The sequence below is a fragment of the Quercus robur genome, chromosome 4, assembly GCF_932294415.1.
Source record: "Quercus robur chromosome 4, dhQueRobu3.1, whole genome shotgun sequence".
Lineage (NCBI taxonomy): Eukaryota > Viridiplantae > Streptophyta > Magnoliopsida > Fagales > Fagaceae > Quercus > Quercus robur.
This window is the reverse complement of record NC_065537.1, coordinates 47,868,753-47,886,763: the sequence shown is the minus strand read 5'-3', so window position 1 is coordinate 47,886,763 and position 18,011 is coordinate 47,868,753. Positions and strand designations below refer to the sequence as shown.

Below are 18,011 nucleotides of genomic sequence, written 5' to 3'. Positions count from 1 at the left end.
TATCATTTATAGCTTAAATGAGTATCTCTATGCACAACTAAGTAAGTGAGCTTTGTGGCTTATGTTTGTGATGAGTAAGATTAAGTAATCTTTTGTACTTAACATTTGTATCACTCTTTTTGACGAGAAGGACTAGAAAATCCAAAGAGAAATGCATAAATAACCACCTCATCACTGTTGCCTGCCAATCATAAAATGACATTTGTATGCTTCGGCATAACAAAAATGGAATGTCAAATGCTTAATATCATTGGGTATTTCTTTTCTATCTCTTATATGCCCATTCATGGTTTGCTTAAAAGAAAAATATGCAAAGAATAATAAAAAGCAAAAAGAATCAAAATGCTTTATATATGATTGCAAGCGTGTATTTTAGGAGATGTGGGAGTTATAGGATGTACCTTGAAGGTGATAGTCCCCATCAAATAGTTATGATTATGTGCGAGTTAAAGTGATTTTTTTATATCTCAAATCGTCATAACATATAGACACTTATACAATTTTGCAATGTTTTTCACACACAACACGCAATATTCTTTGCTACTTTTGATACATGTGTAGGTACAATGTGATTTGGCCATCACAAGGAATACATATATTAATGTATGCTCACTAAACTGTCTTAACTTGGTTTTGAAATATAAAATTGGTTAGACTTGTTTAATGTGTGTGTGTGTGTGTTTTGGATCTATGAACTTGACTTTTTTTTGTTGAGAGATGATTTTGAGAGCTTAAAGTGTTGTTTGGATCTTTGGTTGTATAGCATGCTTGATTGCATTCATATCTGTGTTTTTCTCTTCTTGAAAAACTGTTTTAAGCAATCTCGATAGCTGCTAGACACCTCTCAACAGCTAGGCTATCTATCGAATCCTTTCAGCTTCTTTTTATCGCATTCTCGATAGCTGCTTGATCCATCAAGAAACCTTCTAGATCCTCGATAGATTCTCAATAGTTTCTCGATCCATCGAGATCTTTTAGCTGTGGACACCTCTCGACAGATCCTAGACAGCTCTTTGATAGCTGATTCACGCATTTTAAACCTCGATACCTCTTGACACCTCTCGATCTATTAAGAATTATGGATTTCTATATAAAGGGTCAGCGAATTCTTTCTTATTTCTCTCAATCTCTCTTGACTCCTTTTGTCTCCTTACCTTCCCTAACACCTTTCAATCACTTCAAACCTCTTCCCCACTCAATCTTTGGTCTTAAGATCATTTTCTTCATCTGGTATGATGTTCTCTCACTCATTAATCATGCATTTCATATCTTTTGACCTAACTTTTGGGTTTTTGAAAATTTTTAAGATTTTTCAAAATTATTGAGGTTTTTGCTAAAGTTTTGGGATGGGTTTTGTTTAAACGATTCTAAGTATTCTTGTATTGCATCACATTGGCATTATAATTATGATTCATGCATTTTTAGATGTGTGTTTACTTTGTTGCAATAATGTGTACTGGTAGGTTTGGATTGGGCTGAGCCCATGATGATTTTATGTTGCATGTCACATGTTCATGCATTTTCATGCATACGTACCTTCAATTCTTTATATTCTTTTATATTGATATTGTTGGTTCTTTTTTGTTTCTCTCTCTCTCTCTCTCTCTCTCTCTCTCTCTCTCTCTCTCTCTCTCTCTCTCTCTCTCTCTCGCGTTAGTCTGCTCAATGGCACCCAAATGCAAATCCATTCCATCCCAAAACCCTCTTCGTTCTGGGGCATCCACTTCTTCTTTTGATTCTACTCCTTCTCATGTACGGTTCTGTGATGATAAATCCTAGGGACGAACGCAGGATTTTAAGCCGGGGGGGGCTAGAGATAAGCAAATTTTTTTTTTTTCAAATACGCATCCATATAGTATTAATAAATTATCAACCAAGACAAATACCCAAAAATCATTGTTTCTTAGTATATTAAGATACAATCTACTAACAAAAACAAAAGATGCGAAGCACTATTGTTTCTTAATATATTAAGATACAATCTACTAACAAAAACAAAAGATGCGAAACACTATTGTTTCTTTATACAATCATCTATGAAAAGGAAACTCGACGCTCTTTCAAATCTTCAAAATCATCTACTATTGAATCCAAACTAAATGTCGAAGCTATATCCTTTTCAATGTATAACATCAAAGAGTCATTCAAAAAGTCATCTTCCATTTTGTTTCGAAGTTCAGTTTTGACAAGTTTCATAGCTAAAAATGCTCACTCTGTAGTAGTAGTAGAAACTGGAAGAGTAAGCACAAGTATCACCATTCTATAAACAAGTTTGTAGTGTTCTGAATTTCCAGTTCTCACTAACCATTGAGACAACTCAGATAAACTTTTCAATTTTTTGAACTCTGGATCTTGGACTACATTATGCTCAAAATGATAAAGCTCCTTCTCCAACACTTGTTTGTCATAATCTGTGAAATCTTATGGATAGAAATTCTTTACCAACAAACAAAGATCACTAATTCTGAAAGATTTTAATGCCTCTCGAGGTTCTAAAGCTGAGCTAAGCCTAAGCAACTCCATTGCATCTTCATTAAACCGATAATTTAGTTCCTGTAGTTGAGAATCTATTGTAGCATAAAAAATATTTACTCGATAATGATGCTTATTTGTAACGTTATCTGGTTGATTACGAGCTCGACCTCGCCTCGCAACATATCGAGCATTCATATCCAGGACATCAATGCGATGCTTCTCACAAAATGATATCACAGTGGTGAGTAAGCCATCCCATCCATCATCTCTAAATTTTTGGATAAGTGCTTTAGTAGATGAAACTAAATGCATAGCATTTAAAATGTCTTAAGATTGGCTTTGCAAAGCTTGACAAAGTTTATCAGTGATCTCCATAGTTTCCTTCTCAAGATGCAAGATGAAAACAAATTCAAATGAAGTTAAACCTTCATAAGCTGACTCTCCTTCTGCCCGATTTTCTCCATCAATTGCACCATCAATTATATTTTGTAAAACTTCAACAGTTGAACTAAACATCCTTAATAAGCTAGAAACTGATCTAAAATGTGAACTCTAACGTGTTTCTCCAGGTCGTTGTAAAGTGCCAATTTGATTAAGTCCACTTCCGGTCTCAAGCTCTTCAAGATCAATCAAACGTGCTATTTCATTAGCATTGGCAACTTTCAATTGCTCATTGCGCTTGCATGAAGCACTAACAATTTTGATCAGAAAAAGCAATGTAAGAAAAAAATGACTAATGGGAACAACTTGTTTTGATGATTTTACTAATGCCAATTGTAAGCGATGTGCAAAACAATGGATATAGTAAGCATATGGGCAATCATTCAAAATCAAAGCTTGTAATCCATTCCACATACCTCGCATGTTGCTTGCTCCATCATATCCTTGCCCTCGAATATTTTGTATATCTAAGCAATATTGAGATAACAAAGAATACATCCCCTTCTTTAGAGTCAAAGCTGCAGTGTCAACAACATGAATAAGCCCAAAAAAGCGTTCTTTCACAAAGCCTTCTACATCAACATATCTAAACACCATAGCCATTTGCTCTTTCATGGACTCATCACGAGCTTCATCAACCATTATGCAAAACTTTGCATCACCAATTTCTTCCCGAATGGCCTTCTTCACTTTGGCTGAGAAAACATGTAGAATTTCCTTTTGAATCCTAGGTGATGTGTAGGTTGCATTTTTTGGAGCTTTTTCTATTATTTCAGCAACCTTCTCATTCCAAAAAGTCACAATACCCAATGATTCATGAAAGTTCCCACGATTTAATGAACTAAAACTTTCATCTCGACCTCTAAAAGCTATAGCTTGAAAGGCAAGATATCGCACAATAAAAATTGTGGCCTTCAATTGCAACCGATTATTTGCAATTTGTTCAGTAGTGAAATGATCAACTACTCTTTGCAAATGCTGCGATTGGTTCATCAAATCCTTACACATTTGCTCAGCAACTCTATGAGCTGAGTTAGGATCTTTTCCTATATGAACTTGAAAAGAACAATCTTTGCCCCCAACCTTTTTCCAATTTCTAAATCCACCAACAATAAATGTATTTTGTCCCACAACCACAATTGGATTATGAAAGACAAAGCAGGGTAGACAATAAGCTGCATCTGTTGTAGGAGAATATTCAAGCCATTTTGAATTATTTCTATACCAAGAAGCTTGAAAACTACGATTCTGCTTTCCACTTTTTTTGAATGTCTCTAGAGGAGGTTGGTGCGGACCTTTTTTAATGTAAGCCCGTCGAATTTCATCACGTTGATTAACATGATATTCCCATATTTGTTTGCGTGTTCCGGGATCATAATCCAAAGAATCAAGGTCAATTCTTTGAAATTGTGTTTGAGAGATTGGAACATCCGCATTTTCCGGAATTGGAACATCCGCATTTTTTGGAATTGGAATAGCAACATTAGTTGTTGGCAATTCCACGTTGACTTCAGAAGAATTTGAAGTTGAACCTTTTCTTTTGAAAAAATCAAGCATTGTAGTTGATTTTTTCATGATCTACAAATAAAATAAAAATTATATAAGAATTACCGTTATTTTTTAAAATTTGTGTGATAATTTCTTATATTATATGATTTATTTTTTTTTCTTTTTGTCTTTTGTCTGCCTTTAATATCTTTGTGTTTAAACTGCCTTTATTTATGTCTCTGTGTTGTCTCTTCCTTTATTTATATCTTTTATGTTTTTTGTATCTTTGTATTGTCTCTTGTCTTCATCTTCCTAATTCTGACCCACTAACCCAAATATCCAATGAATCCCACTACAGACAGTCAAGCACTACTAACAAAAACTTTTCTTAACTTTATCTTTTTTTTTTTTTTTTTTTTTTTGTTTTCTCCCCTGTCGCTTGTCTTTGCCCAACAGCAACTCCACACCACTTTTCCCTATTCCCTATTATTATGTCCAACTAATGTCCAACACTCCAACTACCGGTCAACAAAGCATCTGACTCTATCTATCATTCTATTTCTTTTATCTATATAATGCAAGGCAGCAAGAGCCACAAACACAGTCACAAAGCCAAAAACCCAAAACAAAAAAAAAAAATAAATAAAAAATAAACACACAGTTCAGTTCAGTGGCTTCAGCCGCAGCACAACACAAGCACCAAATCACCAAATCAGTTATCAGTAAAAACTAAAAACACAAACAAGAAACACTCAAACACCACAAGCACAGCTGCACAGTTTCTTTGATTCTCAGAATCTCAGATCACAGATTCACAAGGTTTTGAAATTTGAAGGAAAAGATAAGAGTTAAAGAGTAAATACCTGTGATTCTGTGAACTGTGATTCTGTGAACTGTGATTCTGTGAAGGCTCGAAGCTGGGCTGGGCAGATTGGGAAACGGCAACCGGCGGCAGCAGCAACAAGTTGATCTCGTCTCGCGTGGCGGCGTGGCCCGCGTGGGTCTCGCTCTCGCCAGCGTGGGTCTCGCTCGAAGCAGCTGGGTTCTCACTCAGGGACTCTCTCGCTCTCGTCTCGCTCTCTGTCTCTCTCCGTCACGGCGTCACGGCGACACCGCTGCCTCTCTGTCTCTCTCCGTCTCGCACTCTCGCTCGTAGCTCTCGCCTCTCGGTCTCTCACTTTCCTTTTTTTTTTTTTTTCCTTTGGTTTTTGCTTTCTCCGTTTGGTTTTGGACTGCTGAGGCTGAGATTTTTTCTCTTTTTTTTTTTTTTTTTTTGTGGTGGATTGACATGGGTTATGGCCTTATGGGCTCTGCTCTGCTCTGAGCTGGCCGGATGATGGGCTAGGGGAAGGGGGGTTCATGCCGGATGATGGGCTAAGGGAAGGGGGGCCAGAGCAAAAATTTCAGGGGGGCCCAAGCCCCTATTTTTTTATTTTGGAAAAATTTTACTTGCTAAATTTTTTTTTTTTTTGGGCCTAGGGGGGGCTCGGGCCCCCTTTGCCTTGTACCTGGGTCCGTCCCTGATAAAGCCCAAAATGATTTTTCAAAGAACTTTTCTCGATGATGCATTCATTCGGAACGCTAAGTCATTCTATCGGATTTTTCCGATATTGACCATCCCACTGTCATCTACAGTCGGGGTTGGGGGTCACTATGTGACATCCCGGTCACTTGTCCCTCCATGATCATATAAGAGTTTTACTCCAATATGCACAGATTTAATACTTCTGTACCTCATTTTTTTTCTCTCGCATTCGAGGTAGCATTGTAGTTACTTTGGATATTGTATCCGAGGCACTACACGTTCCTAGGGTAGCGAATCTTGACTACCATGGCTGCGATCGTCTGAAGACTGTGTCCAAAGGTGAACTCTTATCTCTATTTTATGAGACACCTTCATCTTGGGGTGACCGTCAAAACACCCCTTGCTCGAGCTTTGCAAAAGGTCCGAGATTTCTTAACATGGTGATGACATTCATTCTTCATCTTTTGTCTTACTATAACTCTATTACAGAGCCTCGTGCTCAATTTTTGTTATCCCTCTTATAGGACATTTCTATTGACTTCCATTCTCATTTTATTCTATCCCTTATAGATGTCTATAGGGATACGGTGACTTGTGATAAGTTCATTTTTCCTTCTGCTATCATGAGGCTTCTTCGCCATTTTTCTGTCCCCTTTCCCGAGTCTCCTCATTTCACAGTTATGAGTGCTATAGATGCTGCTACTATTTGACAGAGTGAGGCATAGCTTAGACAGAGGCGGCCCCGAATAGAGATGGTGACTCCTCCAGCTTCTATCGCTCCATCCACCTCCGCTCCTTCGTCCTCCACGGGGAGTGACTCTCGAGTCCATTATGGCACAGGTTGTGCGCATGGATGCTCGTCTTGACACACTCAGTGATAAGTTATGTTAGGTGAAAACTTGTGTTGGTTGTATCGCATGACGATAGGTTGTCGTGGGTGGTTTCACTGCTTGTACCTTTCCATCTCCACCGGCTTTAAAGGATGAGAGTGATGATGGCTCTGGCAGTGATAATGCTAATGAGGACGAGGATGCTAGCTCGCCCAGTGATGATGAGATGTCTACTTGATGTACTTATTCTTTGTTACTCGTGACAAAAAGTGGAAGTAGTTTTGATATGAGAGTAGTCATATACATAGGGGGAGAGTTAGCATGGGAGATTTTTTGTGATAGGGGGAGTATTTATGAGGGATGTAGTGAGGTTTTTATGTATATTTTTTTCTTTCTTTTACATTTACCTCATGTATATTGGTCTTTGACCATTTGACATACATTATACTTATATTTGATTTATATCTACTGATGTATGTTATTCACCTATCTTTACATGTGTTATTTCTTTTCTCTCTTTATGCACATGATTCTTATATAGTGTATGCAATCTATTATTTCTGTTTCACACTAAGATGCCTTGATGAGTTTTGTTTAAAGTGTTTCAAAAATACAGGTTGTTAAAGTCTTTTTGTCATAAACTCTCTTCTTGCAAAGTTTTTCAAGATTTTGTGTTAGGATAGATTTTATTGTATTCAACAAGTGAGTATGAGTTGAGTGATTTATGACTTTTTTCATATATTCATTTGTTTGTTGTGATTTTGTCACGAATTGCCAAAGGGGGAGATTGTTAGGACATATGTGATTTAATATTAGGAACATATGTCAAATCAGAATTGGCTAATCCTTTGACAAAACGCACTTTACTTATATTTGAGTAGATCTAAGATGTGTTTAATACTTTAAGGAATAAGGTTTCAAGATTAAGTGTTAAAACCATGCAAGTCTGTCCAAGAAAGAAGTAAATAAGTGTTGGATTTTAAAACTTGACAGTTAGTATCTATCGACGTTTAAAAAACTGCTGAAGCACGATTCTCGACAACTAGCTCGATAGATAAACTATCTACCGAGGTTTATGAAATTCAATTTTTCAGAGTTGATTTCAATCCAATCCGTGAATACATGTTTAGACTTTCTTTTCTCACAATCCTAAACATATATAAGGATTTTTTTAAGGGCCGTCAAAGGTTGCACAAGTGTGAAGTAAAGTTGTGTTCATACAAATTGTGACCGGAGACAAAATTTGCCCTAGTTCATCTTTCTCTTGAAGAAACTGCTGTGTTTGTACACCGTAGGATTTTGTAACTAAAGAGTTTTATGATCTTCATCGTGTTGATGAACTTATGAACTTTGCAGCCAACATCTTTCTTAAGTTGGTAAGTAAGCCGCGTACTGGGATTCGCGTAACGAATTGGTTAGTCACGTGTTGAGAGCCGTGCAATAAAAGGAGATATTGTCACTACAGAACAAGCCCAATTGAGTATTGAGGTAAAAGTTCAATTGTAGGTTGGTATTAAGTATTGAGATTCCTTTACTTGTAACCGCTTATTGTAATAAAAATGAATTCTCGAGACACATCATAGTATCTTACAAGTTAGACAGTACAATACATGCCCTTTAGAAATGCTCAACAGACACATCAAACTGTCTTGCAAGCTAAATGGAAACTAATGACAACGCTATTACATAACCATCCAAAACCATAATATGCTAGCACTTCCAAATTGAGGCCCAATCATTACCCTACTCCGAAACAAACATTTTCCTCAACCGAGCAACATGCTCCTCATAAACTTTCTTCTGGTCAGGAAGAGACTTGGCCACAGCCTCCTTCTGCATGCACCTCTTAGCCCATGCAATAATCTTGGGGCACTCTGCCTCTATGTTGATATTGCCTAAGACCTCGTAGGAATGGAACCAGCTGTAGAAAGTGATAAAAGAAAGGTCCACATACCCAAATGTTTCACCCCCAAAGTAAGGCTTGTCACCAAGCTCCACCTCCAATGTCTTTAAGGTTTCAAGGAATTCCTTCTTGCCTGCCTCTTGCTCTTCTCCTTTTGTGCTACATACCTTCTGTGCATCTCCAAAAACCTGAATTTTCCACACATTGTATTACTAGAATGAGCAATGACAGTGATGAATTTCAAATCAAGTCTACTGGGCAAACTGATTATTTCTCTAGACCTGAGCAAGTGGGAAAGGCCCATTAAATATGTTCTTGATTGTATGATAGAGAGAGACTACAGAACTCTCCTAAATTTTATTTTAATTAGTGACTTACACACAAACGAATGGGTCTTGAACATGACTAATGCTAAGAGTGGAAAGAAATAAAGTTTGAATTTGGTACCCAACAACTACATAAATTGAACATGGTCAATGAAAAGCAAATATAAACCATCAAATTTCTTTCCTTCTTTTTCTCCCTGCTCTTATTTCTTTCAATTGTTTTTCCTTTTTTCTGAAAGACATCTTAGTAATCACTTGGGCGTTTAAGTTAATTCACTGCCGACACTCTGCTTTGATCTCTAGGATCTCCTAGGATTGGAGACAAAAACTTGAAATTAAGTGTGAATTCCAGGAGCAGATGTAAGAGACTCTTGATTCCACAAGGAGAACTACTCTAGTAATAAAAGAAATTCTTAAAAAACTTTAACCGAGAAATAATAGATTTCAATTTGAATTGAAGGCCAATATAAAAGCTCCATATCTCAAAAAAGTACCTTAATTTCAGAAGGAAATCATTTTTTTTTTTCGTGAATTCTCAAGATGATGCAGGACAGAGTATGGGGTTGCCTTTTATCCACTGTTAATTTTAAAAATTTTCATGTAATTTTCTGAATTTTATATTTTAGGTTGTTATTTAATCTTCCTCAAATATATGAAATCCTAGGTGAACAACTTAATGGATAAAGAACAAGACTCAGTATCTTAAGAGACATGGAAAAATGGGTTGGTCGGTTCGGGTTGCGGGTCGGGTCAATCGGGTTGCGGGTCAAACTGGTCATTTTAAATTAGTTAAAAAACAGGTTCGGGTCAATCGGGTTTTGGGTTGGGTCAGGTCGACCCATATTTTTCACATTAATTTTTTTTTTTTTTAAAGAAAATAACATGTATTTGCCATTTAGAAAGTCATGTAACAAATTACTTGAGGTAAAATGCATTACTTTGAATTCACCACTTATATAAAAAATGAATTACACATATTAATACTTATTCAATAATTTTACAATTATACAAATCCTAACATTACTATCTAAAAACAAAATAACACAAAGATAAGTAAAACAAACACACAAATTTTATTTCTACACAATATCAACATCCCAAAATATAAAACAAAATTACAAATAACATATTAGATAATTCATTTGACAAATAATAAAAACATATAAGAAATTGACAATCTTGAAAATTAATTTTATAATCTATTGTCAATTGTGGTTGACACTTCAATTTGAGATATATATATATATATATATATATATATATTAAAGTTTGATTATTTACTTATTTATACATGGTATTTTTTATGAATATCATATCATTGTTTAGCAACACACACTCTAGGAAATTTCATAATTTATCTTGAAAAGCCGTTTATTTTGGACATAAATTGTTAAAAAATAGGTCTAACTATTTATAATTTATGTTAATTTTGTAAATGTTTCTCACACATATTTACAATTTTAAATCTATATTTTTAACTATACTGTTATCAGATTATCTTGACATGTACTTTGTTATTTGATATCTAAAATTCTATACTCATTACAGAATGCTCAATCATTCATATTTTAATTAATTTGCATATAATTATGTAAATGTCTCAATTATTTCCTTAAAACTCACACCAAACAATTAAACCAATATTGTCTTTATTTTATTTTATTTTTATAAAAAAAAAGTTTTAAAAAATAGTTTGGATTTGGGTCAGGTCGGGTTGACCTGCAAAAAACAAGGATCGGGTCACGGGTCAACCCTTTTTACTTCGGGTCAAAAAAATCGAGTTTAGGTTAGATATTTTTCTGGTCAGGTCGGGTCAGAAAATTCTAACTTGTTTTGCCATTTCTACTTAACACTACTTATCAAATGATAAAACACTAGGAGTTTTAATATTAAGTCCAAATTCACAAAATTTTTTTTTTAATCACAATATTTTATATAGTTTCATAGAATTAGAAAGTTCTTTGGTCAAATATTTTATACAGTCATCTTGCATGTCTAATTGAATGACTGCCTGAAAATGACCTACGAATTAGTAAATTATAATAGAATCTATTAACATTCTAACATAACATATTTTAAAAGAAATCTAGCGAATCCAACCTCAGAAACATAAACATAAAATATTTCACGCAGTATTAAGTATTAACTGAACATTAAAAAACTAAAATAAAACCAAAAAAAAGGGGTCGAATGTATGAGACTCAGACACCAGTGAAAACCGAGAAAAAGAAAAACACAGGAAAAGAAATTGTACAAAAGGTACCTTCTTATCAACAAAATCAGCCCAGAACCTGGCTTGAGCTCTCTGGTAAGGATCAGAGGGCAACAATGGAGACTTATCATTCCAGACCTCGTCTATGTACTGAACAATGATGAGCGACTCACACACAGGCTTCCCGTTGTGGATGAGAACTGGGATCTGCTTCTTAATGGGGTTCATCTCTAAAAGCAGAGGGCTCTTGTTCTTGTTCTTCAAGTCCTCTTCCTTGTACTCATACTTGATACCCTTCTCAGCCAGAGCAATCCTGACCCTCATCCCAAACATGCTAGGCCAGAAATCCAACAGAACCACCTCGCCCGCCATTGTCACAGAACTCTAGGTGTTGAAGTAAGTGAGAGATGCAAAAATAAGTGTGAGAGAGTGCAAGGAGACTTGGAAGAGAGCGTCAGTTTATAGTCAAGGGGTTGGTCAGGCGGCTTTCACTAAAATATGGCTTATGGGCGTTTGAGTAAATTTATTCTTGCTAAAATTGAAAATTGAAAAATAAAAATATTGTAATAAAATAATTTTTAAATGTATAAATAATATTGTGAAATTTATTTTTAATGAAAAAATTGTTAAAAAGTATAATTTATGAGACCTATAAACAATGTATAAATATACTGTTTACTGCAGACTTAGTCAAAAGATACGGCTGAAAAAAAAAAAAAAAAAAAAAAAAAAACCTCAAAACGCGTGAGAACATAAAACGCGTTTTCACGACTGAGGATAAGAATGCCATAAAATTTACTTAATATAAAAATACTTATTATACTTACTAAAATATCTCTAGTCATAAGGAAAATGTTTTAGTTATTATAATATTTAGTACCGAAATTAATTTTTTTCACTTTTAATTTTTTTTTAAAAATACTAAGTGTGGGGCCCAACGATTTATGGGCCGAACCCATTTATTCATGGGGAGCCCTAAGGCCCAAGCCAAAGAGGGTTACAATCCAAACTCAAAAACATAAAGCCCAAAATGGCCCAGAGATGTTGCCGAGGACAGTTCAGTCCTCGGCAGACCCAAAATTCCACCGAGAAGAAGGGCAAAAACGGTATAGGAACAAGCCTAAAAGAAAATCCAAAATATCTAGGAAAAGCTGCCCTTCCCATGCAAGGCTCTGACCTAACAGAGTCGTATTCGTCAGCTTTATCAACCATCCCCAACGACTTTGGGTTTGGATTGACGGGACAAGTATCAGACTTGGAAATGTCGTCCCTACACGTGGACGAAGGAAAGTGAATGCAGACTAGTATAAAAGAAAAAATAAGTAATCTAGAGAAGGGGGCTGGGAAGACTGGCTAGAAAGGAAGGGCTTCCAGTCCACCTCCAAGAGAAAGACTCCAAGGGTGAAGGCACTTTAATCACATATGAACACCACAAAAACCCACCGCTGGGTAACTAGGGCCTAGCCTTGCGAATCCACTCTCTACAAATGATATTGTTTGGGCCCATTCACGTGCGAACCCAATACTACAGCGGTTCATCGCGGAACGTGACCCTACAATTGGCGCCGTCTGTGGGGAAGGCTTGCGCGTTGGTTTAGACGACGGTGGAGTTAAGCTTTTGTCGAGCGGAGGTCTACGAGGATGCCTTTATGACCGGCGACACAGTGTTGTCATCCCAACATAAGTTCCCACTAGGGGCTACGCCTCGCGGTGTCAATGGCATGGACAAGTCTGGGGGCTTCAAACATCAGGCTAGCTTCCCCCACCTTGTTCGAGGAGCTAACCTTCGGAAAATAAATAAATAAAGAAGAATACAAGTTTTGGACAGAACCAAGGCCTTGTATGGTCCTCGGACCCAAGCCTCTGGGGAAACCAACTACTTACAAGAAAAATACAAGTTTTGGACAGAACTAAGGCCTTGTATGGTCCTCGGACTCAAGCCTCTGGGGAAACCAACTACTTACAAGAAAAATACAAGTTTTGGATAGAACCAAGGCCTTGTATGGTCCTCGGACTCAAGCCTCTGGGGAAACCAACTACTTACAAGAAAAATACAAGTTTTGGACAGAACCAATGCCTTGTATGGTCCTCGGACTCAAGCTTCTGGGGAAACCAACTACTTACAAGAAAAATACAAGTTTTGGACAGAACCAAGGCCTTGTATGGTCCTCGGACCCAAGCCTCTGGGGAAACCAACTACTTACAAGAAAAATACAAGTTTTGGACAGAACCAAGGCCTTGTATGGTCCTCGGACCCAAGCCTCTGGGGAAACCAACTACTTACAAAGACAATACAAGTTTTGGACAGAATCAAGGCCTTGTATGGTCCTCGGACCCAAGCCTCTGGGGAAACCAACTACTTACAAGAAAAATACAAGTTTTGGACAGAACCAAGGCCTTGTATGGTCCTCGGACTCAAGCCTCTAGGGAAACCAACTACTTACAAGAAAAATACAAGTTTTGGACAGAACCAAGGCCTTGTATGGTCCTCGGATCCAAGCCTCTGGGGAAACCAACTACTTACAAGAAAAATACAAGTTTTGGACAGAACCAAGGCCTTGTATGGTCCTCGGATCCAAGCCTCTGGGGAAACCAACTACTTACAAGAAAAATACAAGTTTTGGACAGAACCAAGGCCTTGTATGGTCCTCGGACTCAAGCCTCTGGGGAAACCAACTACTTACAAGAAAAATACAAGTTTTGGACAGAACCAAGGCCTTGTATGGTCCTCGGACCCAAGCCTCTGGGGAAACCAACTACTTACAAGCAAAATACAAGTTTTGGACAGAACCAAGGCCTTGTATGGTCCTCAGACTCAAGCCTCTGGGGAAACCAACTACTTACAAGAAAAATACAAGTTTTGGACAGAACCAAGGCCTTGTATGGTCCTCAGACTCAAGCCTCTGGGGAAACCAACTACTTACAAAGACAATACAAGTTTTGGACAGAACCAAGGCCTTGTATGGTCCTCGGACTCAAGCCTCTGGGGAAACCAACTACTTACAAAGACAATACAAGTTTTGGACAGAACCAAGGCCTTGTATGGTCCTCGGACTCAAGCCTCTGGGGAAACCAACTACTTACAAAGACAATACAAGTTTTGGGCAGAACCAAGGCCTTGTATGGTCTTCGGACCCAAGCCTCTGGGGAAACCAACTGTTTAAAAGGAAAAACTACGTTACGTGGACCTTAGAATCTCCCCGAGGAAAACTCTCCATTAACAATTGGGTTAATTCCTGAACTACATGGATTCTCTAGTTTGCCCTCGGATCCTCAACACCAAAGGGACTAGTACGGAATGGAGCAACATGTTTCCAAAAGCATAAGCGAAGTCATTCAATGCTCGGTCATCCCCTTGGATGAATTATTTAGAATTTGTCGTTCTCAGACAGTATTCTCGTACTTATTACAGAACGTTCAACCATTATCTCGGTTAGTTTCCTAAGTTCAACTTACTACGAATTGTTATTATTATGCCTAGTAGTGTCGGCAAATTAGAATTAGTTGGATTGTATTTCACGGGTTCTTGCTTTAAATATCGTCGAGAAGAAACAAACACATGGAGCACACCCATTCACAAAGTGGTGTTGCCAAAAGAACAGTATCCAAAACAAGTAAGTAAGTTTCCATTTTCACTAAAACAAAGAAACAGTACAGCGTACAATGAAAAGCTGGAATCAGCTTATGTCAGAGCTCACTACATAATTGGAAAGGAAGATACAAGAGAATAAAACAAAGCAGAAGAGGCAGTACAGACGAGAGGTTGGCTTCTAAAGCTAACCACATAACCAAAAAGAAAGAAAGATACAAGAAAATAAGATAAAGCCGAGGAAGTGGATCGGAGGAGAGGTTGGCTACTGCTCCAAGACCTTGTTCTTCCTCAATGCCTTTATATGCCCATAACTTAGGCAGCAAAAGAAACCCAACTTGAGCCTCACACCGCTGAAGGAAAGGTGCAGGGAGCCGGAAGTTGAGAAGCCTTCACCAAAAATTTGCCTGCGACAGGGCAGAGACGCTGATGGCGGAGAATCTTTCTTCTGACACACCAAAATTCTGGCATGAACAGAACCTGCTTCGGATTTTGACTAGAAGAGGGAGAAACACCCTTTCCCCTCTGTCGAAGTGGAGTATTCTCTTAAATTTATGCTTCCTTTGCCCGTACCTCACTATTCTGAGTCTCAGGAGGACACGGCGCCTCTGTGGCGGAGAGAGTTTCTTTTCCCCAACCCTCGCCTCAAACATGTTATGCTAAGGGGGGATAGCACTGGATATGGGAGTTGTGATTTGGGAGGAAACTGAAGAATTGGTGCGTAGGTGAAGCAACTTTCTCTCCTATTTATTTAAAGAGATAAGGTAGTGGCATTTAATTCACGCCGCGTCCCAAGGAACGCTACAAACAAGATGGTTCTGGCTCAATCTCCAACGCCACCTACAACCATGGGATTAAAGGAGTCTCGGGAAGGTGCACCTCGAACATTGGGACGCCAAAAAGTACTGCGTGACCAAAAACTACATAAATACCCTTTAAGTTGTGGGCCTAGTGAATTCGCGGCCCAGGCCCGTTCTGCATGGGGGCCCAGGGACAATGGCCCACGCCGAGGAATAATCGTTACCGAGGACAACCTCCTGCTCGGCACCTCGCGAAATACCTGAGGAAAGGGAGAAACTGAAATACAGCCTTCGGACTCAAGCCTATGGGGAAACCAACTACCTGGGTGACAAAACTAGGTTTTGGACAGAACCAAGGTGTTGTGAAGTCCTCGAACTCAAACCTATTGGGACGCCCAGTACTCAAATGGGGAAAGCCCTCGGCTCAAATACTTTAAAATGTTGAGGCCGATAAAAGTGTTAGGATGATGGCGAGACGCCCCACTATTTGGTAGCCTACGGGGGTTGTTCATTCTTGCGGGAAATATGTCTTCGGATGATTATATCCTACACCGCATAGAGCATCCAGTTCTAATGTCGGCATTGTTTTGGGTAAGTATCGTTATTCACAGTTAGGCATTGCTGTGTCAAATAATGCTATTAAAGTTATGGTGACATCTTTTTATTAGCAAGTATTTCGGCCTTAGTTGTCATTGATTCAAATGCTATATTATTGTGCCGAGCAGCGCTTGTAAACTTGTAAAACATAGAAACAGAACATGCGAAGTAAAATAACAACAATTTTTATTAATATGAAAAATTATTACAACGTACAAAGAGGGGCTTAAACAAGCCTATACAAAAGGTAAACTGCCGAAGCAACAATATTATTCGTAATACAGATAAGTAAACAGTCAGGTGTCTTTCAAACTCGTCTTCAAAGTCTCTCCAATCTTTGCCTCAGTATTGCTCATATTGAGAGAAGAACTTTCTTTAGAAAAAGTTGAAGGAGAAGGAAGAAGAAAATGAAGGACAAGGAAGAAGAGGATGGAGGAGATGAATGAGGAAGATGGAGGAGATGAACGAAGAAGATGGAAGACATGAGTAAAAGAAGGAGGAGAAGAAGAGGGAAAAGATAAGAAGGAAGAAAGAGAGGCGGAAGGAGGCACCAGTGAACGAAGAGAGGAAGAAGCAGGGGCACTTAGTCCCTGCCCCAATCCTGACTCCTAACACACTGGCGCCATATTAGATATGCTCATGAGAGAACGGGTAGTACTGATGATGTGTGTCCTCGGCTCAGTCACGCCAAAAATGTGACGTGACGAGTCCCTGCTTCGGATTTTGGCTGAAAGAAAGGCGAGACAAATCTTGAGTCTCCGCTGTACGACACCAAGCTTCCAAAGCCCATACTGTCCTTGGGCCCAGACCCATTTAGGCCCCGGGCCCAAGCCCATACCGGCCTTGGATGCAGGCCCAGCAGAAAATTCCAGTTACCTTATGCCCTTCTTGAAACTGCCTTAGAGTAAAAACAAGTTTTGGGTATTAAGTTCCCAGAATTGACCGGTTGATCCTTCCCGGAAGAGCGCATGAGTCGTATCCGGGAAGGACATGATATGCACAGGAACGTGAGTTGCCGAACATAATCGGTGAAAATGGAACCAAGTTCCAAGATCATAAATGCTGCACCACCCTTTCACCTAAACAACCACTTTAACCAGATAATACTGGACCTTCAGTAGCACTAACGGTGATTGTAATCATGATCTCCCCACTAACCTTCACTATAAATAGAGGAAAGTTGGGAGAAGAAGGGGTTCAGAAAAATTGAGAGAAAATAGTCAAGGAGAGAGTATTTCAACTGAGTGTTGCTTTGAGTCTCTCTGCCGAGAACGACCCATTGTAGGAAATCCTTAAACCCATTACAAATAAATTGTGAGCCCAAGGGATCTAAGGCCCAGAATTCTTGTACTTGGTTCTTACAATTGGCGCCCACCGTGGGGCCATCCTACGAAGCTGTGGTTCGAGTGAGACTCAAGCAAAGAAGATGTCTGAGGAGCGTTCAAGAGGGCACGTTCCGAGCAATTCCGCCGGATCTTCTCGGGGATCGACGTGGAGGGAGAGAAGGCAGAAGCGGCTGGAGGATAGGGAGCATTCAAGAGGAGAGGAAAGGTCCGGATTGGGAGAAGGATCGGCCCAAACGCACCGGACGATTTCAAACGTCTCAGCACATCGGCAACATGATGATAGAGACCGGGAGCTGGAGCGGTTGCGCAGATTGGTAATGGACTTGGAGCTGGAGGCAAGGGGTCGGCGCCACGAAAGGAACCACAACCCCCAACCCAGGAGGAACCGTGGCGAGGAAGGTTCCAGCCGATCTGTTACACAACAACACCGAGACCAATCCCATTCTCAAGAGTCACGTCGTCACTCCCGGGATATTCGT

The 18,011-nt window shown here is 38.8% G+C and overlaps 2 protein-coding genes across 2 annotated transcripts; both read right to left on the bottom strand.

Annotated features, from left to right (window-relative positions):
• Window positions 1-3,027: 3,027 nt before the first annotated feature.
• On the bottom strand, window positions 3,028-6,570 carry LOC126722031 (uncharacterized). The gene is made up of 2 exons (XM_050425166.1): window positions 6,516-6,570; window positions 3,028-4,448 (listed from the first exon to the last, which is right to left on the bottom strand). Exons 1-2 carry the CDS (start codon window positions 6,568-6,570, stop codon window positions 3,028-3,030), a joined length of 1,476 nt encoding a protein of 491 aa, XP_050281123.1.
• A 1,719-nt stretch (window positions 6,571-8,289) lies between these two features.
• On the bottom strand, window positions 8,290-11,669 carry LOC126722506 (glutathione S-transferase U19-like). The gene is made up of 2 exons (XM_050425665.1): window positions 11,252-11,669; window positions 8,290-8,850 (listed from the first exon to the last, which is right to left on the bottom strand). Exons 1-2 carry the CDS (start codon window positions 11,570-11,572, stop codon window positions 8,503-8,505), a joined length of 669 nt encoding a protein of 222 aa, XP_050281622.1. The 5' UTR covers window positions 11,573-11,669; the 3' UTR covers window positions 8,290-8,502.
• Between the last annotated feature and the right edge of the window lie 6,342 nt (window positions 11,670-18,011).